Source organism: Protopterus annectens, chromosome 9.part0 (genome assembly GCF_019279795.1).
Source record: "Protopterus annectens isolate FY-2018-M chromosome 9.part0, PAN1.0, whole genome shotgun sequence".
Lineage (NCBI taxonomy): Eukaryota > Metazoa > Chordata > Ceratodontiformes > Protopteridae > Protopterus > Protopterus annectens.
In genome coordinates, this window is record NC_056743.1 from 678,864,940 (window position 1) to 678,890,893 (window position 25,954).

Below are 25,954 nucleotides of genomic sequence, written 5' to 3' on the forward strand. Positions count from 1 at the left end.
GTGAGACTGCAGAATTTTTAATTTAATGAAGAGCTACATTTGCTGTAAAATAAAGGCCCGCTAGTCTCTGATAATTTACTGTTCTCATTTAAATGTCAGGTAAAATGTTTATGCAAGTATTAGATGTCTGATTATGAAACAGCTCATTGTTTTAGTGCCTAAGAGTCATATGAGTTAACTGTAAGGTACCTAGTTTGAAAACAGAAGTACTATGTGCTGGCCCACATTCCTTCAATTATTTTTAAAGAATTACTTTTAGCTAGTAAGCATTTGTTTGGCATCTTTACCATGACTTGGAGTAGAAGAGGTATCAGGAAGAAATGACAGATGTAAAGGAGACAAAATGTTTCCAGTACCTCCTACAACAGCCTTGACTTCTTTCCCAGGCAATAGCAAGTGAGGATGCACCTTCAGGTAACCCATCTCAACCCAGTTGGTGTGACTGTAAAAATCCTTTCAAGAAAGCAGATGATAAAAAGGCAAATTATTAATGATGCTTGCTTTTTGTCAGTGCTCAGAATTAATAACATGCCACCAGTGCTAGAATACACAAAGTGGGACAAGAATGCAGAAACATTCCTGTTTTCTAGCAGTTTATATTATGGAGGCTATAACAAAACATGACATAGGTACAATTTTCCTGTAGTAGAGATATAATTTTTGCAGGTTATGAAGCACATGATGGTGTGACAAAGGGAATAATTGCACATTATAAGCAACATAAGAATTCTGAACCAAGTCAAGTCTGTTATTTATGTTGTACTTGTGTGAAAAAAGCATTATTAATCATTTCATGCAGGTGGGTTATTCATTACAGTTCTGTATATGAACAATTATGCTGACTGATTGCTAATATACATTTTTTTTTTCAAATTAGAAATGTAATAGCTGACATCAGGCACCACAGCTGGGAACCCTACAGTCTGCTGTGAATGGACAAGACATGCACTGCTATCCTCTCCAGGATAAACATAATGCCGGGTGATTGCAGCCAGGCCAAAGTAAGCACCAGGACTAGTAAACGACAGTGAAAATCAGTATAACGCTTCTAATACGCATTACAGATTAAACATTCTCTTACTACTATAATCCACATCTCTACTGTTCTTTGGAGCATTCTGGAATACCTTGCTACAGAAAATAGCATGAAACAACTGTAAACAGTTGATATAATAAATATTACAGCACTTGAAGAAGAAACTGGAAGTAGCCCTCATATATCTGCAAGGCTCATTAGTCTGATTACTCCCCTTCAAGAATGCTTGTATACAGTATTCAAATATATTTGCAAAAATAATTGCAAACAGTTATGTTTTTAATTGAATTATTAAACACCAATAACTGTAGAATTATGCAAACGGATGCAGTCAGTTACATATTCTTAATACAATTTTTATGAATTATAATATGGAAATATGGTGTTAAGTACAAATCGTATTTATTCAGTCTGTTTTACTTTTATTTGCAGCACTGTGGAAAATGCAGAATGAGGGTCACATGGTTCCAAGCAGTGCTTGAGGTATTGTTTGTTTGTGTCTTTCGGCTTTTCCCGGTTAGGGGTCGCCACAGCGGAACTCCGGTCCGCTAATGATTGGCAGTAGATTTTTACGTGCTGGCTTGCCGGGCCTAACGCACAACCTTCAATGAAGGAACACCCATTTACGCACGTCGACACACAGAAGACGCTCTAACTGAGAATCGAACGGGCAACGTCTAACTGTGAGGCAACAACGCTACCGCAGCACCACCACCGCAGTAATATGCAATGTTCAGCCTGTAAAGGAGTAAGAAGGGATAGTCATTACAATTTCACGTCACCCTACATTTGTGCCTTATATTGATTGGCTGGTCAGATTAAAAGGGACTAGACAAGATGAAGCACACAAAGGTGACAGAGCAGCGTGCCGCTATCCCCCCAATTATGCATTACTCAGTAATCCTTTGAAACTACTCCTGTTTTTCGAGGGTAGAATAGGTGAGGGGATGCTGACTAAGGAACATTGTGCCATATGTAAATCTGCACACAAAAGGCATTAATGTTCAGGCACTTGCCACTGAATAGAAAGGAGAAAAGAGGAAACCTGAAATGAGTACATTTAAACCAGAAGATACAGGTTTGATATTCACTCGTAGCAAGCAAACATTTATTTTTAATTCTGAGATTTGGGGAGATAAGTATAGAAACTGAATAATGATGGTCCAGGCACTCTGCACTAGGAACTGGGTGCTTGTGCTGGTACCATCTGGCCAAAGAAAGGTTGCTATCCCATAATTTTTTTTATTTTACCCATTTGTTGGTTGGGTAAGGCCACTGGGCTCAAATGACCCTTTTCAAGTGTGACCTGGGACTGCTGTCTGATTAAGTGCCTTGTTTAAATTCATACAGAGGTGGAAGGAATCAAACTCCATATTCTGTGCACAGGAAGCAGCACAGTAATAGCTTAGAGCTTTAGTCCTGTACACTCTTTGGAAGACCATATGAACAACCTCCTAAACCCACCCAATAGCCATCACTGTGCGATCAGTCACTTGCGAAGGCTTCACTTGAACAGCACTGTGACCATATATCCTCTGTAAACAGTATCATTAAGTCCTTGTGCTTTTTCAAGTATGGCTTGTTACATTTTTAATTTCTCCAAGTGTTTGGGGTTTGTAACACCATAGCAAGAATGGACCCCATTCCTATATCAGGGTATAATTACAGGTCATGAAATCAGTATAGTTTCAGACTTGGATGCTAGCGAAGAGTGCTCTTCTCAGCACTCACAAGTATATGGATGGTTTGCCAAATAGCTCACAGATAGGACACAGGAAATCAAAACAGGGGAAGTTACCACCACAAACAGACTAGTAGCCAGTGGATTTCCCAGAGTTCTGTGCTGGGCCCTCTCCTGTTTGGCATCTACTTCTCTGAAGTAAAGGCCAATACCCAGAGTACTGTGGTTGTCTAAGTTTGCAAGCTAGAAACAAGTAATCTCCAAATGACGTAGTCATCATGCAGGAAGGTTTGTCTGAAATAAACAATTGGTGCCAAAATAATGAACTGAAACTTCTTCTTTTGGCTTTTCCCAGTTAGGGGTCGCCGCAGTGGATCACCTGTCCGCTCATGACTGGTGGTGGAGTTTTACAGTGTTGAGTTGCCAGCCCGGCGACCAACCTTCCACAGAAGGCACACACACATGCACACACTCATGTCTACGGCCAATTTAGAGAGTCCAATCCACCTACAGCATGTCTTTGGGATGTGGGAGGAAACCGGAGCACCTGGAGGAAACCCACACAACCACAGGGAGGACATGCAGACTCTGCACAGAAGGCACCCCAGCCAAGGATCAAACCAGACAACCTCTTGCTGTGAAGAGAAAATAATGAACTGAAACTAAATGCGAAAAATCATTATCATATCCTTTGGGAGGCCATCTACCCTGGGGAACTGTACATGACAATATGTCCCTAAGAGTTAACTCAATTGTTCGAGATTTGACAACTTATGTGAACAGTTACCTAACTTTTGACCAACATATGTCTATTGTCTTAAGAAAGTCCTTCTATACTGCACAGCTTATAAACAAAGGGATTGTGTTTAGATCTAGGGATGTCATTGTCCCACTTTACTCAGCACTATCTAATCCCTTTGGCATGTATCTGTCCAGACACATGGAACAACTGAATTGCCCACAAAGATGCCTAACTGAAATGATACAAGTTCTAAACAATATGTCCAACACAGACTGACTCAAAGCCCTGTCACTATAATCAGTATCCTACAGACTGCTAAGAGGTGACCTATGTTTGTCATTCAAGGCATCCCCTGACCCAGTACTGATGGATTTACTGCACATCAGCAAATCAAACAGAATCGGAAATACTCAGTCTAGGGATGTAAACCTCTTCTGCAGCATCAACAGAATGGTTTAAAGGGAGAGGTATATATTGTAGAGTATGCCAGTACTCTGGAATAGACTCCCCATGCACATAAAACAAAGCTCATCCCTGTCCCATTTTAAGCTCAACCTGGATTTATGGTTGGGAAACAGAAGAGTTACCCTAGGACTGCCCCCTGTACTACTAATGGACAGAGGTAGCTCCTAAATGCTTCATTCCATGCATGGGTCACCCCAAATTATCTGAGGTATGATCCCAGTTCTTCTCAATAGAGGTAAGGCCAATCTAACACCAAAATGGGAAATGTTAATTCAAGCACCAAAAAAAAAAATTGGCTTGGCATAAAATGGCCTCCAAGGGCAGGTAGCCTTGTTCTTACCTATGAACATATAACAATTTAATGCACAGGGTACATCATAAGACTCAGCAACTGCTGTTTATACTCCCATCCCTCTAATTGTTGTGGTCTTACCTGCAGTGAATGAAGTAGCTCCCCCAATTTTGTCCTGGCAACTTCATAGTTCTCAGATTTTATTGCCTGAATGACCTCTTTCCTGCGGAACAGGAGCAGTTGATTGGCTGCCTGGATCTGTTCTGAGTCAAAGTGCTGTATGGCATCATTGCGAGTGGTATTTAGGAAGTCCATGGCAGCATTAGCATTCACCACTTCACTTATGGCCAGACGATACTTTTTGGTGGAGACCCTCATCCCATAGTAAGCTGCAAAGATGTCATCTGAGACTAAGATCTTGCCCTGTGGAGACACACAAGTAAAGTACAGAGTTAGAAACAGAAGTTTATTGGGGAAGGAGTATCAGAAGAGTCTCTAGCATATAAACCGATCAGAGTTTATGATTGCATATTCTACATGGTCAGCTTGTACTGCATGACAAAAACACTTCTAAAACACCATGTGTCACACATTTAACATATGCCAGTGTGGAGCAATATAAATGCATATTGCAAGGTTTCATATGTCAGCTAGCATTCAGCCAGGCAGGCATCTCATAGCAAGCATTATCCCATAAAGACTAAGGAAGCCTTGAGGCTGTAAATGAATGCAAATACTTGCCAAAAATATATACAATTATTAATGAATAGCATGGTGTATACAGATGTTATACATGCACATTATAATAAAGTCCTCTAAAGCAATATATATAGCCATGTATGAATGTAATCTGCTTGAAACTACCATTTACTAAGTGTTCAATGTGTATTATTATATTGGAACTTTTCTCCCCGGGCCTCTGCTGAAAATGGACATATATCCAGTCAGACTATCTCAGTCAACAAATGCAAAATAAATAAAATAAATAAAATATATGCAGCTTTTGCTCAGTATATTGTGTGTGTGTGTTTGTGTGTGTGTGTGTGTGTGTGTGTGTGTGTGTGTGTGTGTGTGTGTGTGTGTGTGTGTGTGTGTATGTATGTATTTGTATAATTATAAGAATGTCTGTACGAATCTATCTGCTTATATCATGTACACACACATGTGCATGCGTGTGTATCAGCACACACCAATGTTTTCCCTATACTCCCTGCACATTCACTTCCCCTACACTATTCCCTTGACTACACATGAAGTCACATGAAGGTGGAAGGAATCAAACTCATGTGTACATCCAATGTTCATAGGTTCATAGGTGTGTACTAAGCCAATGGCCCTGGAGCCTTTACAAGCCTAGCCCATAGGATTACCCTGGCATCGTGCCACCTGACCCTAGTTCCTTGTGCCTCTGTTGAGTAGAGCCACTGGCGTGATCCCTGGGGTGAATTTTCTATTTCCCATCCACTCATCAAGATTTCTCTTGAAGAGGGCCAGTGAGGTGCTCAGCTTGACATGTAAGGGACGTCTATTCCATAGCATGGGCAGTTTCTCGGTTATGAACGTGTCCCTCCAGTACGTTCAATTGATTGTGGTAATGAGGTTGAGGTCTCTGGAGCCTGTGGTGTTGAGGGATTGGGATTTCTTTAGATGTAGCATTTCTAACAGAGCTGGGTCAGACATGGCTTTGTAAGTCAAGCAGAGATCGCCTCTAAGTAGGCGATATGAGATAGAAAAAAATTGGAGATTGAGTCTGTCCATGTAGGACAAGTGTTTAAGGCCTAGGATCCTCTTTGTGAGGTACTTTTGTGGCCTCTCCAGTTGTTGCAGGTGTCTAGTGGGGAACATGCCAAATGAGGCATTGTACTCGATGACTGGTCTAATGAGGGAAGAGTAGAGGGAGACAATGACCTCTTTCTTCCTGGATACAAAACCCATAGTAATGAGATGTGCCACATAGAAGGACTTTCTGACCACAGTGGCAATGTGGTGGTCAAAAGAGAGTTTGCTGTCAACCTTGGTTCCCAGATCTCTTATAATGCCTTTTGTGTTCAGTGGACTACCATCAATGTGGTAATTCAAGGGAATCAGGTTTTTCCCAAGCGGGATGACGACACATTTTTTGGCATTGAGCTTAAGGCCATGGTTCTGACACCAGTCATTGGTGTCACTGAGGCCTTTCTGTAGGATTTCAGCATCACTTGGGGAGTTAATAATAGCTCCCAACTTGCAATCATCTGCAAACTTTGTCAGCCAGAGTCCTTTCGTATTTGCCTGGACTTCAGAGAAGTAGATACCAAACAGCAGTGGACCCAGGACCGAACCCTGTGGGACTTCACTCATGACTGTTCGGCAGTCTGAATTGGAGTCAGCTACTTTCACACTGTGGGTTCTATCTGTGAGCCAGTTTGCAAACCACCTAGTGATATAGGAGTTGATGCCTAGCTTAGTGAGTTTTTCTATGATTCCTGAGTGAGGAATGGTGTCAAAGGCCTTGGTCAGATCAAGGTAGGCTGTATGAACCACCTTCCCTTCATCCACAGCTCTGGTGACTGGCTCAAAGAAGTCAACCAAGTGGAGCAGGCATGATCTACCCTTTACAAAACCAAACTGTGTAGGATCCAGAGTTTGGAGATTCCCTATATCCTTGTTTATTAGGTCCATGATGATGATGCATTCTATAGCTTTGCATATCAGACTCGTCAGGCTAATTGAGCGATAATTCCCAGGGTCTGTAGTCGCTCCTCATTTGTGGAGAGGGATGACTGCAGCAGTGCACAATTCAGTACAAAGCCTGAGGTGAGGCTGTGATTGAACAGGGCACACAGGTGAGGTGCTAGTTCACTCTGTAGTTCATGTAGAACACAGCCAGCGATATTGTCAGGTCCTATAGTATTCTTGGCCTTGGACAGTGCTGTTTTAACCTGTGGAGCAGTAATACTAGGTGCTTGGCAATTTATTGCTATTGTGATTGGCCCTTTTGGGGGGGGGGGGTAAAGTTAGCACTGAATCTGTCCACCAGTATATTGGCAATATCTGTTGCCTCGGTATAGGAGGTACCATTGTGCAGTAGCTCAGAGCAAATCTGGGTATTGTGGTGGAGATTCTTTACATAACTATAGAAGGCCTTGTGGTTGTCTTTACTATCTGCTGCAATTCTGTTTTTATAGCTAGCTTTAGATGATTTGATGAGGGATCGCAACCTTTTGTTGAGGCTGATAAGGGAGTTTTTCCAGTCTTGCGACTTCGCCTTATTCCGCATCAGTTTCCTCTTTCTGTTGTACAGTTTGTTTATGGCAGGGGACCAACAGATTGGCTTCCTTTTTTTTTGAGGAGAGCGACTTGGTTCTATTGGGTATGACGAGATGCATGCATTTGTGTATGTGTTCGTACAGTGCATTGGTGTATGATTCGGCAGTCATGCAACTATTCTCAATTTGCATGGGTGCCATGAAGTTAGCCACCTCTGCTTTTAGGAGCCCAAAGTCAGCTTTGGAGAAGTTTTTCATGGTAGTTACCTTTGTGGGGGGTGGGGGGTGGGAGGGATGTGGATTTCCAAGGTGATTAGTTTGTAGTTGGATCTAACCAGGGAGGAGTTGACTACTGGTGTAGAGCAATGGTTGCCCATGTTAGTAATGACCAGGTCAAGGATGTTGCTACCTCTAGTGGGGGTAGGAACGAGCTGGTCCAGACCATTGGAATTAATGAATTCCAGAAAGCATTGGGCAAGTGTATTGGTACATGAGTAGTTTTACCAGTTAATGGAGGAGTAGTTAAAGTCGCCCAGTATGAGAGTGTTAGGTTGGACCCTAATATTCTCCAGAGTGCTTTGGAACATGGAGTGTGAGTCTTGGGACATGGTTGGGGATCTATAGCAGGCTACAATCTGAATCGCTGTCTTACCCAATGTTAGCTGCACCTGAAGAATCTCAGATGTGTTATGTTGGGCTACCAGTCTGGAGGTGTGCACATCCTTTATGAATATGGAAACACCACCAACTTTGGAGTTTGATCCAAGTTCTGGGGCCAAAACGTGTGGAATGAGTTATAGCCTGGAAGTGTAGGGGTGCTTTCTGCTGCCTTGAACCAGATCTCTGTTACAGCACAAATGTCAATGTTCTCCATTTTAAAGAGTGCTTCAAGTGAGTGCATTTTGAGATTTAGACTTCCAGCATTCAGCAGCATGACTCTCAGATTGCATTTGTCTGTAGCTGTTGTGGTGGTAATTTGGTCTTTGGAATGCCACCTAAAAAGGGCACTATAGGGGTGGCAAGAGCCTTGGCCAGTATCCAGAAGCCCAGGGGTGACAGATGCAGGCCATCTCTGGCAAAGCTTCGAGGTCTTTCAATCAAGTCATCCCAGGCAGACAGATACTGACTCCCCTTAGAATGACACCAGAAACTTAGCCAATTGTTGAAATCAATCATTTTCTGCTTGTACTGTGGTATAATTCTGGGTGATGGTAGGATGCTGCTCAGGGCTAGGGTCATACCCACCTGGGCTACATAATCCAGGAACTCCTCCATGTCTCTTTTCATGTAGTCCATGGAGGTATATCTCAGGTCATTCACACCCACATGTACAATTACAGAGTCATATTTGTACCTGTTGTTGAGGGACCTGAGCGCATGCATTATATGGTGGATCCTGGCTTTTGACAGGCAGATGACTGTTACTTTCTCCTTATTCAACCTAGTGAGTGGGACATCAGTGTGCCTCACTATCGAGTCACCTATGACTAGTGTGTTGGGCATGCTGTTTTGCCTTTGGGCTTTTTTGAGTGGCACACTGTTTAGTACAGTTATGTGTCTCATGATTAGTGTTGTGTTGTGATGGATGGGTACGTCTCTGCCTTGGAGGTCTCCGCTGTCTGGGTATTTTTATTGACAGCCTCCATGAAGGTGTGTGTGTGGCATGTGTTTTCATGTGAAGGCAGTGCTGGTGTGTGTTCTAGAGGGCTATGTGTTCCATGTGGTATGGTGTAAGTGTTGACCTTCTCCTCTTGACCAGCTATTCCGGTCTTGGCTGGAGAGTGCATGTCTTCCAATTTGGATATATAAGTGCATCTCTCACAAGTTTGAGTGTTGGTATGTAAGAGGAGAGGGTTGTCAGTGTACATGAGGCAGTTGCTACATTGCCTCAGGATGCCCAAGTTCATCAGGTTAATAGGAGAAAGCAAAGGGAACTGACCTTTAGACATGCCTGGAAGGGTGGGCATTAATAAATACTGCAGCTGTTTCCTTGTAGAATGTTTAGTGCTGGTAGCACTTTTGTGTGCTGCAATAATTGCTACAAGACGTCTGGTAAAGTGCTAAACTAATAAGCTAGTAAAAGTGCAGGAGAGGAGAGGAGAGAACTAGCAGATCTAAGAGAAAAATTGAAGAGCAGACTCTGGCATTGCTCAGAAGTTTACAAACAGTCCTGGAAAAATCAAATCTGTATCTGGACTAGATTAGTTACAGGAAAAGTGGGAAACAAGCGCAGATGTGGATTTTTAAACTAGAAAGTTGAAAAAGATGGAAAAAAAAACTGCCCAAACAGCCAATAAGCTACAATTTCTGGGTCAGAAACCACTCCTCCGGTGGTAGATAGGCTACCTAGTGCTTACCACTCCCACTGATAAGCTAGAAGGCTTCCCTCCAACACAGAAAGTCTTGGTGGCTCAGAAGCTTATAAACAGTCCTGGATACAGCAAATCTGTACCTGGACTAGACTAGTTACAGGAGAGGTGGGAAACAAGCACAAACATGGGCTTTTAAACCAGAAAGTTGAAAGAGATGGAAAAACTGCCCAAATGGCCAATTAAACTACAATTTCTGGGCCAGAAACCACTCCTCTTGTGCCAGATAGGCTACCTAGTGCTTACCACTCTCACTGATAAGCTAGAAGGCTTTCCTCCAACACAGAAAGGCTTGGGGCACTCAGAAGCTTACCAACAGTCCTGGATGCAGCAAATCTGTATCTGGACTAGACTAGTTACAGGAAGGTGGGAAACAAGGGCAAATGCGGGCTTTTAAACCAAAAAGTTGAAAGAGATGAAAAAACTGCCCAAACAGCCAGTTAAAGTACAATATCTGGCCCAGAAATCACTCCTCTTGTGGTAGATAGGCTACCTAGTGCTTACCACTCCCACTGATAAGCTAGAAGACTTCCCTCCAACACAGAATGGTTTGGGGGGGGTTCAGAAGCTTACCAACAGTCCTAGATACAGAAAATCTGTATCTGGACTAGACTAGTTACAGGAAAGGCAGGAAACAAGGGCAAATGCGGGCTTTTAAACCAGAAAGTTGAAAGAGATGGAAAAACTGCTCAAACTGCCAATAAACTACAATTTATGTGCCAAAAGCCACACCTCTTGTGGTAGATAGGCTACCTACTGCTTAACACTCCCAGTGATAAGCTAGAAGGCTTCTCTCTAACACAGAAAGGCTTGGGGGGCTCAGAAGCTTACCAACAGCAGTATTAAAGCAAATACAGTTTAAATAAATGCAATTTATTCTAAATGTATTCTGAACTAAATTCAATTGTTGTTTTATCCAACTCTGAACAGATTAGTGCCAAAAATATACTTATCAGTTGAGAAGCACACTCAGCACTAGGTCAGGACACAAGGAGTTTTTTTTTTGTTTTGTTTTTTGTTAGTAAAGTGCAAGGGGAGGAAGGAGGAGCAGAAGATAATTCAAGGTTAAGACCCTAAGTGGGCTGGCCTTCTCAAATGTTCTCTCTGTATTAAGCAGAATGAACACTAGACTGGGAGGAGTATCCCAGATCAAATTTAGAGTAGGGACTGGCAAATGCAAAGCCACCAACTGTAACAAAAACCACAAGAATAGTGTGGGTGGGAGGGAGGAACCAGTTTCAGAAGAGATCAGAAACAAAAAAAAAACAATGCCAGCAAATATATAGGCAAAAATTAAGACAATGCAGGACTCTGAAAAGTTAAAGTGCCAAGAATTATACTTATCAGCGATTATATTTCGAGATTGTTTGAAAGCACTCTTTACTCAGAACACAAGGAGTTTCTGACAGTGTATGCAGGAATTTACAAACAGGGGCTATTTTAAATCAGCAAGCCTTGAAGCAATCAGATAACAAAAAAGCTGTTAGACTAGTTTTATAAACTTTAGCACCACCATAGAAATAGGAGGGAGACAGTTTCAGAAGAGATCAGAAACAAAAAAAATTGCCAGCAAATATATAAAATGATTCAGTCAGCAAATATATAAAATAATTCAAATTAGGCAAAAATAAAGACAATGCAGAACTCTGAAAAGTTAAAGTGCCAAGAATTATACTTACCAGCGATTATATTTCCAGATTGTAAAAGCCTCTCTCTCTCTATCTCTCTATATATATATATATATATATATATATATATATATATATATATATATAGGGTCTATTTTAGATAAACAAAAGTTTATCTTACCGAATGCTGACATTATCAAAAATCCCAGAACTCGAAACTGCAATTGTGTAGGGCTGCGCACCCCATACCCTCCGCTAAATATATATTCCAACTCAGAGATCGCACTACAGTGAGGAAAGGGCAAATATTCCCATCTTCACTGTACTGCGATCTCACAATTTCGGTTTCGGGTTCTGGGATTTTCGCTCATGTTAGCATTCGGTAAGATAAACTTTTGTTTATCTAATATAGACCCTATATATATATATATATATATATATATATATATATATGCATGTATGTATATACATACATATATTCATATGCCATCATGCAAGCACACTTCCTTTATTTATTTTCAGAAGCAAGACATCGTTCTGCTAAATGTTTTTCATGTCCGCACATACACATGTGTATTATGTTTGCTAAATCTTTTGAATCCAATACCATTTGACCAAGAGTCATATGATAACAGTGCCATTAGACATGTTACCATGAAACTACACATATACATGAAAAATCTGCCTGTATAAGTGGATGACTTTTGGTCACATAAACAGAGCTGTTATACACCAAAACTGCTTTTCTTAAGCAATGTTCTTCTACACAAATAGTGTTGTATCAAAAGGTAAATGGCCCGAACTGGACTTTTGACACTGTAAGGGTGCTGCATTTTTTTTCATCTGTGACTAAGGCCGTGTGCACTTGCAAAGATTTATCTTCAGTTATTTGTTCATAATACAGATATATCTAAGGTTTTTACTTGATTATATTTTTAAGGCCAGCATTTTGCACCAATATATGTTCTGTACCTCTTGTCCACACTGCTTGAAAAAATGCTGATAAGAGTGAATGCTGTTTTATGCTGTTTTACTGCCTGCTTTCAGCACGTTATGTGAGTTCATGGTACTGTGAGGTCCAGGGATTTGCCCTTTCCCCACTGTAGTGCAATCTCAGAGTTGGTATAAAAATTAGGAAGGGGAATGGGGGATTACCCTTGCAAAAATCACTGTTTCTTAGAGGGGGAGTTGTTCGGTGTTTTTTGAGTATACCATCTTTAGCTGAGATGCTACGTATATATATATATATATATATATATATATATATATATATATATATATATATATATATATATATATATACACACACACACACACATATATATATATATATATATATATATATATATATATATATATATATACACCCAATCAGGGACAGTTTTTAAATACTGCTCTTATAAACTTAGACATTGTAGAGAATAATAGGTTTTACATTAGCATGCATTTTCTAAACATGTTAACTCTGAAGCAAGCCTAAAACTCAAATGTATGTAATTATTTAGCAATTTCAGTCCTCAGCAACTTCTCAGAAAACAACAAATTTTATTAGGAACAGACTAAAATATAAGGTAGAAATCTGGGACATTCTGTGAAGTTCTGGACAGCTGAGAGGTATGTCTGTATAAATGGATGACTGAAGTGTATTAAAGGACATTCCGTACATCTCTGTTTTATAAAGAAATTAATTTCCAGTAAAGCACAAGATGCTGAAGATATATAAAAAAAAAGATTACAGTTTTTAATATTGCGTTGTCTCTTGTCTGTTCACTATTTCTTTATGGTTTCTTAAGCAAAACAGTTAAAGTTTCAAATAGCTATTTATCTACAACAGCAAAGCATTCTGGGTAATCAAGATCCAGCTATTTCTTTAAAACAATATTTTCAATATAGTTTCAATATTATATTATCATATATTCATTTTCAAATAAGGCATGTCCCTTTGAACGAAGTGAGTTCATTACTAACATTTGCTGCAAACGGCTGTTATCTCCTTAAACAGTGTTTGTTGTTCATTTACTTACTTACTTTTGTTAACTAGCTATGTCCACTAAGTCCACTTTGGATGGTGAATTGACTATTCATATATACCGGTGCTTCATCACTCATAGTGTGGGAAGATCTCTATTAATGGAGAGTTATTACTATTTCTTTTCTGAAACACAAATGAGGGACATTTAAACATCTTGATTCCAAAGCAGGGGTTGTGGAAATGCAACTTCCCCACACAAGAGATGTGCTGTGAGAGCTTAACCCCTGTATAAAGCACTTTTTTTCAGTTAAATGTCCATTCATAATTTTATTACTGCAGTTTTATACATTCAATGCTAAATGATACTAATTTATTGGGATGCCAATATTAACACACTATTGCACTTTTATAACAACATATATTAAACATCCCTTAGTATCAAATCTGGATACGAAGCTTTAAAATGGCATACCTATACTCAACTACGTTGTTCTCCATAGAGTAGCTTTTCTATGATTTTGTTTTGCTGTGGTTTGTTGAAACCACATTAATTTGATGGAGTGAGATGGCGGTGTTCTACATTTTTTTTGTTTGTTTTTCACTTTTTATCTTTATAGCATAATCATGGAGTTGGAAAATAAAAGTCAGAAGTGGGAGATCCAACCAACCAACATGGGGAGGACAAAAAGGCTTTCACCCCCACAAAAAAAAAAATAATATATATATATATATATATATATATATATATATATATATATATATATATAAAACATTTTTTTCTATATTTATGTTTTTTCAAACTATGTTTCTCAATACTGGAAAGTCGATGAAGCATGACACACTGATGGTTGAGTTGATCGAATACAAGGAAAGCCTTTAGAATTCCTTATTTTTAGACCACAAGGCTATGCTTCTATACTACTGTAGTTGTACTGCTCCTGCTGTTTATGGGTGGTACTTTAGTGTTACCTGTTGTGCTGTAATGTACTATAGTACAGCTTTATGGTAAGGTGTACAGTTTACTGTATAAACACAACCTACTACTTGGCAGAAGATGATTCTCTATCCCGTTAAACTGTGAGGAAGCTTTTTTAAATAATATTTTATGGATAGATGTACATAGAGAAATAGATATATAATTTATTGTTAAATAATATAACTTGCATTATAATTTCCTAGCTTTGCTCCCCCCGTACCAACCATCTAATGTCTGCCAACCATAACTCTAATCCTGCCCTAACCTTTAATTCTACACATTGTCTTACTAGATACCCTTTTTCCTAGCATTACCATTACACAAAATACTTGCACGCATGCACATACACATACAGACACACACACACACACACACACACACACACACACACTCACTCAGCAACAAAAAGGCACAACACTAAAATTATCCCCTTACTTACTTAGCCCTTGCTCTAACCCTAAATAGTGAATACTTGTATATACATGCACACACACACACACACACACACACACACACACACACACACACACACACACACACACACACACCAAATCTGTTCCCTTACCTAACCAATACTCTACCCTAACCTGCAAACACTTGCATGCACACACTTACATTAACACTAAACATTCAAAGTTCCTGCTTTCACCATCACTACCAATCAACAAAACATCCATTCATTCAACCTCTACCTCAAAAGCAATGGCAACACACTGTCAACACAACTGCCCTTTGACAAACTGACACCTATATATATATATATATATATATATATATATATATATATGTGTGTGTGTGTGTGTGTGTGTATGTGTGCGTGTGTGTGTGTGTGTGTGTGTGTGTAGATAGATAGGTATATATATATATATATATATATATATATATATATATATAGTTATAACTATAGATATAGAAAGAGAAATAGAGATAGAGAGATAGCTATAAATAGATATAGATAGATATAGCTATCTCTCTATAGCTAGCTATAGCTATAGATAGATAGATATAGATAGATATAGACAGACAGATAGATGATAGATAGATAGATAGATAGATAGATAGATAGATAGATAGATAGATAGATAGATAGATAGATCGATATAGATAGATTGTTTCCATGATATTGGTTGAGTGTCACTAAAATCAACCTTATAACCTTATAACTTTGTATCTTTATATAGATTCAAATATAGAAAGTACATCTCATATTGTCTTTTGTATATTTGTATCTGAACAATTGTATATTGTTGTTTATAACCTTTTGGGATCGTATTGTGTATGAAAAAGGTCTTCAGATCAGTCAACCTACTCCATTAACAAATAAATAAATAAATTATGACATCATGATCTTTGATTATCAGTTGAAAATTGCACCTCATGTACAATACTCATTTCCAGTGCTTGCAGGCTGTAGTACAGGTACTGAAATTAGTGGACATCATGGTTTGCCTTACCACCAGTATTACATTATTACATTATAGCATGACCGGGGTCAGTGAGAAGTCCAAGAATAACTAATAAGCATTCTGAAATGTTAGTGATAGCCATATAACAATGAGTCAGCTTAGATGCATAAACATTTCTCAAGATTCTTTTTTATAATAACTGTTCATGCACCCCCCCCCCAAAAAAAAAAACTGTCTGAACTATGCTTAATGACAGGGCATCTTAAACTCCTTTGGTTACTGAGCTTGAATATAACTGATACAGTTAGATTTGTCATTACAGACTTAAGATTCCATCTCATATCTAGGTTGTATAACATACCTTGAATTCTTCTGGATCAATTTTCTGCCCTTGTGAGTTTGGAACTTCTTGGAAGGCTTGGAGTGTGACACGGAGAATTGCTTCTTCTGTTATATCCTGATGTGTAGAAGACCTCCAAGCCCCTGATATAAGCTTTGACCAGAAATTTGGAAAGAAGCAAGTAGCATTATGGGTCATTATAATGCACACAAACAGCGACCACAGAACCAAGGAATGCTCCATACTGTATACATTGAGCTAAAATAGAAACGTTAGAGATTAGATAAGGCTACAGCACAGCAATGCTGGCTTTGTGCTGCAAAAGTGAAAATATTGGGAAATATTCATATTTTAATTACTTTTTACTGTGGAAAGTAAACACAATCTGCCTAAATATCTGTTTGCCAAATTTGAAAGATCATACCTGCAGGGTGCCAAATTTTAAGGGATGGGATGTACTGAATATTATTGTCTATCACCCTCAATACTATATAACTTACCGTAAGCTGTTGCGACCATGAAATTGTCATAAAAAAGTTACAAGTTAAGGGAATGTGGGGGGCTTTACCCACTGGTCAGGTGATTGTTTTGTGTGTGTGTGTGGTGCATATGTATTCTTTCTGTAAAATAAGCCATCTCTACATCAGTGGTGAAATTATGTGGTTTATGTTACAGGGTACATTAAATAACTGCAGACACTTTTGTAATCATTAGAATGAGCTTATAAGCCTTCCAAAGAGAGAGAAATCTTGGAATGCATCTCTAATTAGTAAACAGTGAGAACAGACCACAACTAAGTTCAAAGTTCTAATTCAAACATTTTTATTTTATGACATATAATCTTGACCAAACTGCAAAAAGTCACACAGGAAGCCTTTTCCTCTGTTGAAACTTGGTTATCAGATGCCCAATTAATACTCAACCCAAACAAAACTAAACTACTCATCTTCCAACCCACCAAACATACTCAAAACAACTCTCACTTTAACATCACAGCAAAAGACAACACCACTATATACCCAACTGAACACACCAAATTGCTAGGAGTGGAAATAGACAATAAACTAAAATTTGACATTCACATATCCACGACCATAAAAAAGTCCACAAAAAACTTGGAGCATTATACAGAAATAAGCAATTTCTCACCAAAGCAGCAAAGATTTCAATAGCAAATTCCCACCTTATCTCCACCCTACTTTATGCCTCTCCAATATATACCAACCTAAGGCAATGCGATCTAAACAAGCTAGAGACCTCCTACAACAAAATCGCCAAATTCGCCACAGGGGCATCCTACCGTAGTCACCACTGTCTCACACTTGCTGAACTGGGCTGGCTTGAACTCCCTCACCTCCTTCAGGGGTATCAACTCTCACTCGCCCACAAACTAGTAAACCATCCACTAAATGTCCCATCCCTCCAGAATCTACTCCAACCTTATCGCACCATCAGACCACTAAGATCCAGCAACAAAAATCACTTGCAGATCACTAAAGCCAATAACTCTGCTGGTGAAGCACTATTCTCTTGCACCATAGCCAAATTATGGAACTCCCTTCCACCCACAATTACCTCCGTACCATCATGCACTCACTTCAAATCTTTACTAAAAGCGCACCGAAAAACATGCTTGGCTATGCCCTTGCAACTCTCACTCTAATATCACCCACCCATCCAACCACTACCTTTCTTTCCACTCCACTAACTACCTTGATTATAGCAAGCTCAGATGCTCATAAGCCTAGTACTTTTTATACAGCAGGAACTTCTCATTGTAACATTTGTTAATGTCTGTTATGTACTTCACAGATAAAGATTCTAGTTGTCTACTGATGTACTATGTTCTTCATCTGTAAATATGTTGTAAATAATTGCTATGTTAAATTGTTAATCGCTATGTAATCCAATGTAACTACTGTCTGTTTATTTTAACTGTAGAGCTTTTCTCCCCGGTCCTCCGCTGAAAATGGGCCTACATCCAGTCGGACACTCCCGGTCAACAAATGTAAATAAATAAATGAATACTGTAACTTTAAAGGCATGAGACTGTACATATGCAATGAGATATTTTGTATTCTAGAATTCATTTTTATACTAATAATGTCATGATAGATTTTCCTTAACTTCATAAAACTCAATGTTCTTACAAAGGTGAAGCAGGAAAATGCAAGTTTTAGCATTTATGGCAATCTTTTACAGGTCAAGTAATGTCAGTAAATAGGTGTTTTTATGTTTCAGATGCCTCCTGCCTGAAGATCTATGTTTTACAGTTTAAACATTCTGTTGTTAGTCCGTTGATATTTTATTTTTCATGTTATCATTTAAACTCCGTTCTTTATTTTCCTATGTGATTCCTTTCTGTAATAAGAGTCTTGACATAACAGTTCCATTGATAATATCCCGAAAGAACCAGAGTCACAAAGCATTCATACCCTTATAAGCCTTTCACAGTTTACTTTTCTAGGTTCCAACATCTAATCCCAGCCATACAAGTTTGCTTTTCATATAGAGACAGAAGGGGAAATACACCAACATGTTCTGTAACTCAAGTATTTATTTATTTTAATTAGCCTTTGTTTGGTTTGGTTTCTCTTATTTACATATTCAATAATCTTTTGATTTAGCTACACCTACTTCTGTCCTTTACGGCATTTGCATTTCAACCTTTGTATGCTGTTTTGCTTCTCTCTTTAACAGATGGCCTGCCATAAAGTCCAGCAGTCCTGGGTCAATAAGCTACTGCCAGGCTGGTATCCAGTTGCCCATCCTGAGTAACCTGGGATAGTTCTGTTGAGCGAGAGCTGGATGTAAAACCAACCAACCTGCCAAACATGAACTAAGAATTGCTACACTCAGAGTAGGGTGACTGACAGGACGGAGCTTGGAAGTGGATGGCATGATGGCATGGAGGAAGCTGGACATCCTATGTATCCAAGAGACAAGATGGAAGGACAGTGCAGCAAAGCCACTTGGCTTGGGATCCAGGGTCTGCTACTCAGGAGCAGGACAGGCTAAAAATGGTGTGGGAATTGCGGTGAGAGAGAGGCTTCAGAAGGCAGTGAAGGATGCCATCAGAATTAGTGGCAGACTCATGGCAATCACACTCCAGTCTAATGACAGGACGGTATTTATTATCTCAGCTTATGCCCCACAGCAGGGTTATGATAGTGAAGAGAAGAGTACATTCAGAAAGCAGTTCCAGGACCTACTAGATAAAGCAGGACAACAGGAACTGATGTTGATAATGGGTGACCTGAATGCACATATCAGGAAAGACAGAAAAGGATACAAGGAAAGGTTGGGTCTACATGTTTAGGCTAACAGCAATAAAGAATGAGAGGCCATTCTAGACTTCTGTCTAGCAAATGACTTAATAGTAGCTGACACATGCTTCAGAAAGAGAAACAGTTACAAGATCGCATACAAGAGTGGCCAATTTGCAACTCAGGTAGACTTTCTCCTAGCAAGGAAAGGGCACTGGGGTAGAATCAGTGATTGCAAAGTCATCCTTAATGAAACAGTCAGCCCACAGCATTAACCACTGCTTGCCACAATTAGCTGCAAGCAGTGGTCAGAGAAAGCTCTAAGGTCAACAGAGACCAGGCTGAAGACCTAAAAGTTGACTAGAAATAAAGTGCAACAGTTTAATAAATTACTCAGGGCTCTAGCACCCCATGAAGTGGAGGTATAGGTGGATTTGAGGAAGAGTGGCATTGCCTTAAATCAGAATGTGTGAAGACTACAGACCAGATATGTGACCGAGCCAGCTTTAGAAATAAGGTACATAAGAAAAGCTGGTGGTGGAATGCAGAAGTGCAGAAAGTCATCAAAAGAAAGAAATAAGGAGTGCAGGAAAAAGTGGGAGATAGAAAAGATGAATCAGGCTAGGAAGGAATACTGGTTGGCTAACAAAAAGGCTAAGAAAGGAGTTCCAATAGCAAAGAACAGAACATCTGAGGCACCCTACCTGCTTCTGGAAAGTGACTCAGTAGGTGGCACAAAGAAACTATATCTGGTTTCAAGGCAAAGACAGAAAGATACAGAAGATAGTCAGACACCCTTCATAAGAGATGCCAGCAACAACCTACTCACCAGTTCACAGGACATCAAAGGCAGATCGAAGGACTACTTCCAACAGCTTCTGAAAGAAGAAAACCCCACAGAAGCTGTACTGCCCTGGATACAACCAACAATGAGAAGAGAAGAAGATGAGTCCACCCTAGAAAGAAGTAAGAACAGCACTAAGGAAAATGATGCTGGGAAAGCAGCAGGCTTAGAGATCAAAGCAGCTGTGATAAAGATTCTGGTTGAGATGGGGAGAAAGGGCTCCTGAAGGTATTCATAGTAGTGTGAAAGGAAAGGAGAATCCCAGATGACAGGAGAATAAGCATAGTCATGCCAGTGTACAAGAACAAAGGGACATTCACAACTATGAGCAATATAGAGGTATCAAACTCCTTTCACATTACATGAAAGTTCTGGAGACGGTGATTGACATATGGATACTCAGAGTAATAAAAAGTAAGATGGGAGATGAGCAGTTCAGATTCAGATCAGGATGCAGCACAACTGACCCAATGTTTGTAGTGAGACAGATAGTTGAGAAGAAGCTAGAGATTCATAGGTTCATAGGTAGGCACTAGGCTATTGGCCCTGGGGCCTATATAAGCCTAGCCAAAAAGGTACCTTGGCTTTCGCCACCTAAGAAAATTATTTTCCTGTGCCCCTGTTGAGCAGAGCCACAGAAGTGATCCCTGGGGTGAATTTCCTATCTCCCATCCAGTCATCAAGATTTTTCTTGAAGAGTGCTAACGAGGAGCTTCGTTTGATATAGATAGGTAGTTTGTTCCAGAGTATGGGAAGTCCCTGGGACAGGAATCTATCCCTCCAGTATGTTCTGTTTATTGTTGTGACAAGGTTTAGGTCCCTAGAGCGTGTAGCTAGGAGGGGTTGGTATTTCTTTAAGTGGAGCATGTCAAACAGCTCTGGATTTGACATAGCTTTGTATGTTAGGCAGATATCGCCTCTGAGTAGGCGATATGCGATGGAGTAAAGCTGGTGTTTTTTGAGACATTCTGCATAGGACATCTGTTTGAGGCCGGTAATCCTCTTTGTGAGGTATTTCTGCGGCCTTTCCAGTTGTTGTAGATGTCTTGTGAGGTACATACCAAAAGGGGCGCTGTATTCTATAATGGGTCTAATGAGTGACGAGTAGAGGGGAACAATGACCTCTTTTTTCCTGGATGAGAAACCGTTTGTGATGAGGTGTGCCACGTAGAAGGATTTCCTGACTACTGTGGCAATGTGATTATCAAAGGAGAGATTACTGTCCATCTGTGTCCCAAGGTCTCTTATCACACTTTTGGTGTTAAGTAGACTATCACCTATGTGGTAGTTCATGGATACAGAGTTTTTACCAAAAGGGATGACAATGCACTTTTTGGCATTGAGCTTGAGGCCATGGCTTTGACACCAGGCATCTGTCTCAGTGAGGCCCTTTTGTAGGATGTCCACATCATTAGGAGTTTTGATTATGGCTCCTAGTTTGCAGTCATCTGTGAACTTCATTAGCCAAAGACCTTCTGTGTTAGTCTGTACTTCAGAGAAGTAAATACCAAACAGGAGTGGACCCAGGACTGAACCCTGTGGTACTCCACTTGTCGCTGGTCTGAAGTTGGATTTAGAGTCTGCTACTTTCGCAGTGTGGGTTCTGTCAGTGAGCCAGTTGGCAACCCATCTTGTGACACAGGGATTTATACTTAGTTTAGTAAGTTTATCTATAATTCCACAGTGGTGGATGGTGTTGAAAGCCTTGGCGAGATCTAGATAGGCTGTGTGAACCACCTTACCCTCATCTACGGCTTTGGTGACTGCTTCAAAGAAGTCTGTCAGGTTTAGGAGACATGATCTGCCTTTTACAAACCCGAACTGGGTGGGGTCCAGAGTTTGGAGATTACCAATGTCATTGTTTATAAGTTCTATGATGATATGTTCCATAGCCTTGCAGACCAGGCCCATCAGGCTAATGGGGCGGTAGTTCCTGGGGTCCTTGGTGGCTCCCCCTTTGTGGAGTGGGATGACCATCACTGTGCATCATTCAGTAGGAATAAAGCCTGAGGTAAGGCTATGATTGAACATGGTACTTAGGTGGGATGCCAGTTCGTTCTGTAGTTCATGTAGAACGCAGCCTGGGATGTTGTCAGATCTCATGGATGCTGTGTTCTTGGCTTTGGAGAGTGTGGTTTTTACCTGTGCAGCTGTGATTAAAGGAACTTTGCATTCTTCCAGCACAGAGATGGACCTTTTAGGTGGTGAGAGGGGGGTAAAGTTAGCACTGAACCTATCTGCCAGGATGCTGGCAATATCAATTGGTTCTGTATATTTAGTGCCATTGTGCTGTAACTCAGAGCAGATCTGAGTGTTGCCATTGAGATTCTTGATATAGCTATAAAATGCTTTGTGGTTGTCTTTAGAATCAGTGGTGACTTTGTTTTCATAACTAGCTTTGGAGGATTTTATGAGGGATCTCAGCTTCTTACTGAGGCTGACCAGGGAGTTCCTCCAATCATGGGATTTTACTCTTTTTTGCAACAGTTTCTTTCTTCTGTTGTAGAGTTTGTTTATGGCAGGGGACCACCAGATTGGCTTCCTTTTTTTTGGAGGATAGCATCTTGGTTCTGTTAGGGATTGCACAATCCATGCACTCATGTAAGTGCTTATAAAGTGCATTTGTGTAGGATTCAGCAGTCGTACCTCTATCGTCAGTCTGCATGGGTGTCGAGAAGTTTGCCACTTCTGTCTTAAAAAGCGTGAAGTTGGCTTTGAAGAAATTTTTTATGGTGGTTTCCCTAATGGGGGGTGGGGGTGGGATGTGGATGTCTAGGGTGATTAGCTTGTGGTCAGATCTGAGCAATGAGGAACTGATCTCTGGTGTGGAACACCGGTTGCCCATGTTGGTAATGACCAGGTCTAGGATGCTGCCCCTGGTGTGGGTGTGGATAAGTTGATCCAAGGCACTGGAATTTATGAATTCCAGAAAACGTTGAGCAAAAAGAGTTGGTACATGAGTAGTTTTCCCATTTAATGGTGGGGTAGTTGAAATTGCCCATTATTAGGGTGTTAGGTTGTACCCTAATATTTTCCAGTGTATCAAGAAATGAGGCGTGGGAATCCTGGGGCATGGTGGGGGATCTGTAGCAAGCTACAATTTGGATTGCGGTCTTGCCCAGAGTTAGTTGCACTTGGATAATCTCGGATGCGTTATGCTGTGCAACTAGCCTGGGGGGGTGGATAGCCTTATTGAATATGGACACGCCTCTGTCTTTAGTGTTTCAGTCCAGGTTAGGTGACCGAAAGGTGTGGTATTAATTATAGCTTGGTAATGCAGGGGTGCTCTCTGGACCCTTGAACTAGGTCTCTGTCACTGCACAGATGTCGATGTTCTCTATTTTAAGGAGTGCCTCGAGTGAGTGCATTTTGAGGTTTAGACTTCTAGCATTGATTAACATTATCCTTAGATTTTGCTTGCTTGTACCTGTTATGGTGGTGAATTTGTCATTTGAACCTTGCCTAAAAAAGGCACTATAGGGGTGGCAAGAGCCTTAGCTAGTATCTGGAATCCCAAGGGCGACAGGTGCAGGCCATCTCTGGCAAAGCATCATGGTCTGTCGATCATGTCATCCCAGACAGACAAATACTGGATCTCTTTAGAATGACACCAGAAGCTTAGCCAATTGTTGAAGTCAATCATTTTTCTCTTGTACTGTGTTATCATTCTGGGTGATAGCAGGATGCTTCTCAGGGCTAGGGTCATACCTGCCTGAGCTACATGATCGGACAGCTCCTCCATGTCTCTTTTCATGTAGTCTAGGGAGGTACATCTCAGGTAATTCACGCCAATATGGACAATGACAGAGTCATAGTTGTACTTGTTGTGGAGTGACACGAGTGCGTGCGTTATGTGGCAGATCCTGGCACCTGATAGGCAGCTGACAGGAACTTTCTCCTTGTTTAGCCTGGTGAGTGGAACATCAATGTGCTTGACTATAGAGTCACCTATGACTAGAGTGTTGGGTATGTTGTTATGCCTTATCGGCTGTGGTTAAGTGGCACACTGAGTTTCTGGGCTATATGTCATTTGGGTTGTGTTGGGGGGTGGAGGTTGCTTGCGTTTCTGCTTTGGTGGTCCCTGTTGCTTGGGCAGATTTTTATTGAGAGCCTCCATGAATGTAGGTGTGTGTTTTGTGTTTCTAAGTGTGTGTTTTGGTGGTGTAGGTTTTGAGGGACTATGTGATGAGTGTGGTGTGGTGCAAGTGATTGCCTTCTCCTCTTGACTGTCTAGTCCAGTCTTGGGTGAAGAGACATGAGGAAAGAATTCAATTAAGCATTCCTAGACTTGGAGAAAGTGTATCACAAGGTCCCAAGAAAGCTAATTTGGGCAGTCCTGTGGTGGTTCGAAGTCCCAGAAACATTAGTAGAATTAGTGCTTATCTTTTCAGTCTTGCCTACATTCTCTTTCTATGAACATTCTGCTACTTTTTTGTTCTTCTAGTTCTCACTACTTGTGATCAACAGGTTTGGGCAATGTTCATCTTTATACTTTCTACCTAACTGTTATAGCTCTGAAAGGGCTTTCTTATTTGAAGCAAGTATTGTGTGTCTTCAAAATACTACTTTTTTTTTTTTTTAATTACTTGTATAAAATTGTTATGATATTTCTCTTATATGTTAAAACAATAAACCTGTTTTGAAAAAAAAAAAAATACTACTTTTATTATTTTACAATATTAGCTATAACTACTTACTTTACAAACCTCTTAAAGTTTGTACTGTGCCTTAATGTGACTTCTGCAAATGTATAGAGTGCCCTTCTATTGTTAGAGTGCCAGAATTGCAAACAACTGAATGCTAAGTGTTGCAACATGTTAAAGCTACCGATTTTGCATGCAGTATTTTAGTTGTCATCCAGTGCTATCAGATTTCCTGAAATTCAACCTTCAGCTTTTCCAGTGGGTACACAATTAAAGAGTTATGAATCTCTAAGACTCATTTGGTTTATTACAATAGTGGGATTGAAAGAGAAAAAGACTGTGTGATCTTTCCTGGGCAATGAATCAACATTTTATGGACAATATGTTGTAAGAGACAGGAAAGAAATTCCTAAAGAAAGTGTCCTGGAATTTCATGTAACGCCAACATGGTGTACACTGAAAAAATTGCATAGCAGAGAAAAACCATAAAGGGGGAAGCTACATATAAAGATTGTTCCATGATAAAATTAAAGATTTTGTTTAAATATGGATTCTGTAATAAGTCACTTGGTCAGTTGCAGCTTGTTCAAGAGCTATTGAAATAAGTTGCAGCACAGACTAAACTTAATTATTAAATGTCTCATATATATAGCCATTTTAGTTTGTATAAGTCATGACTATTTGCATTCTAACATGGCAGTGGAATGTCTTGACATGTCTGCCTTGCAACTAGAGTTACCCTGCTGTATAGCTGCAACATTGTGTTACTTTTTTATATTTGCTGTTTGCGCCCATCCAGAGTCACATCTTCTAAACTGAAGCAAGCATAAAGCCAACAGACACAACACACATATGTACTGTATTTGCTAATTTTACTCTTCCATCTAGAAACCAAACCAATGTCTATGCATTCTGGTTATTTCTGCTGACATAATGTGGAGTGTGTTGACACTAGCAATCTATGCCTCTAGCAGACACAGCTAATAATTTGTAGTATTTATTCTCATGAAAGTGGTAATTCCACAGTCATAATAATAATCCAAGAG

General features: G+C 40.0%; 1 protein-coding gene across 3 annotated transcripts in view; it reads right to left on the reverse strand.

Annotated features, from left to right (window-relative positions):
- Positions 1–25,954, reverse strand: part of VWA7 (von Willebrand factor A domain containing 7) — a 325,092-nt gene that overhangs the window by 261,333 nt on the left and 37,805 nt on the right. For all 3 annotated transcript variants that reach the window (XM_044083283.1, XM_044083284.1, XM_044083282.1), the window contains exons 2-4: positions 16,177–16,413; positions 4,358–4,639; positions 357–453 (exon numbers count right to left, since the gene is read on the reverse strand). In XM_044083283.1, the coding sequence (XP_043939218.1) occupies positions 357–453; positions 4,358–4,639; positions 16,177–16,398 (601 nt within the window). In that variant the 5' untranslated portion in view covers positions 16,399–16,413. The remainder of the gene's footprint in view (positions 1–356; positions 454–4,357; positions 4,640–16,176; positions 16,414–25,954) is intronic.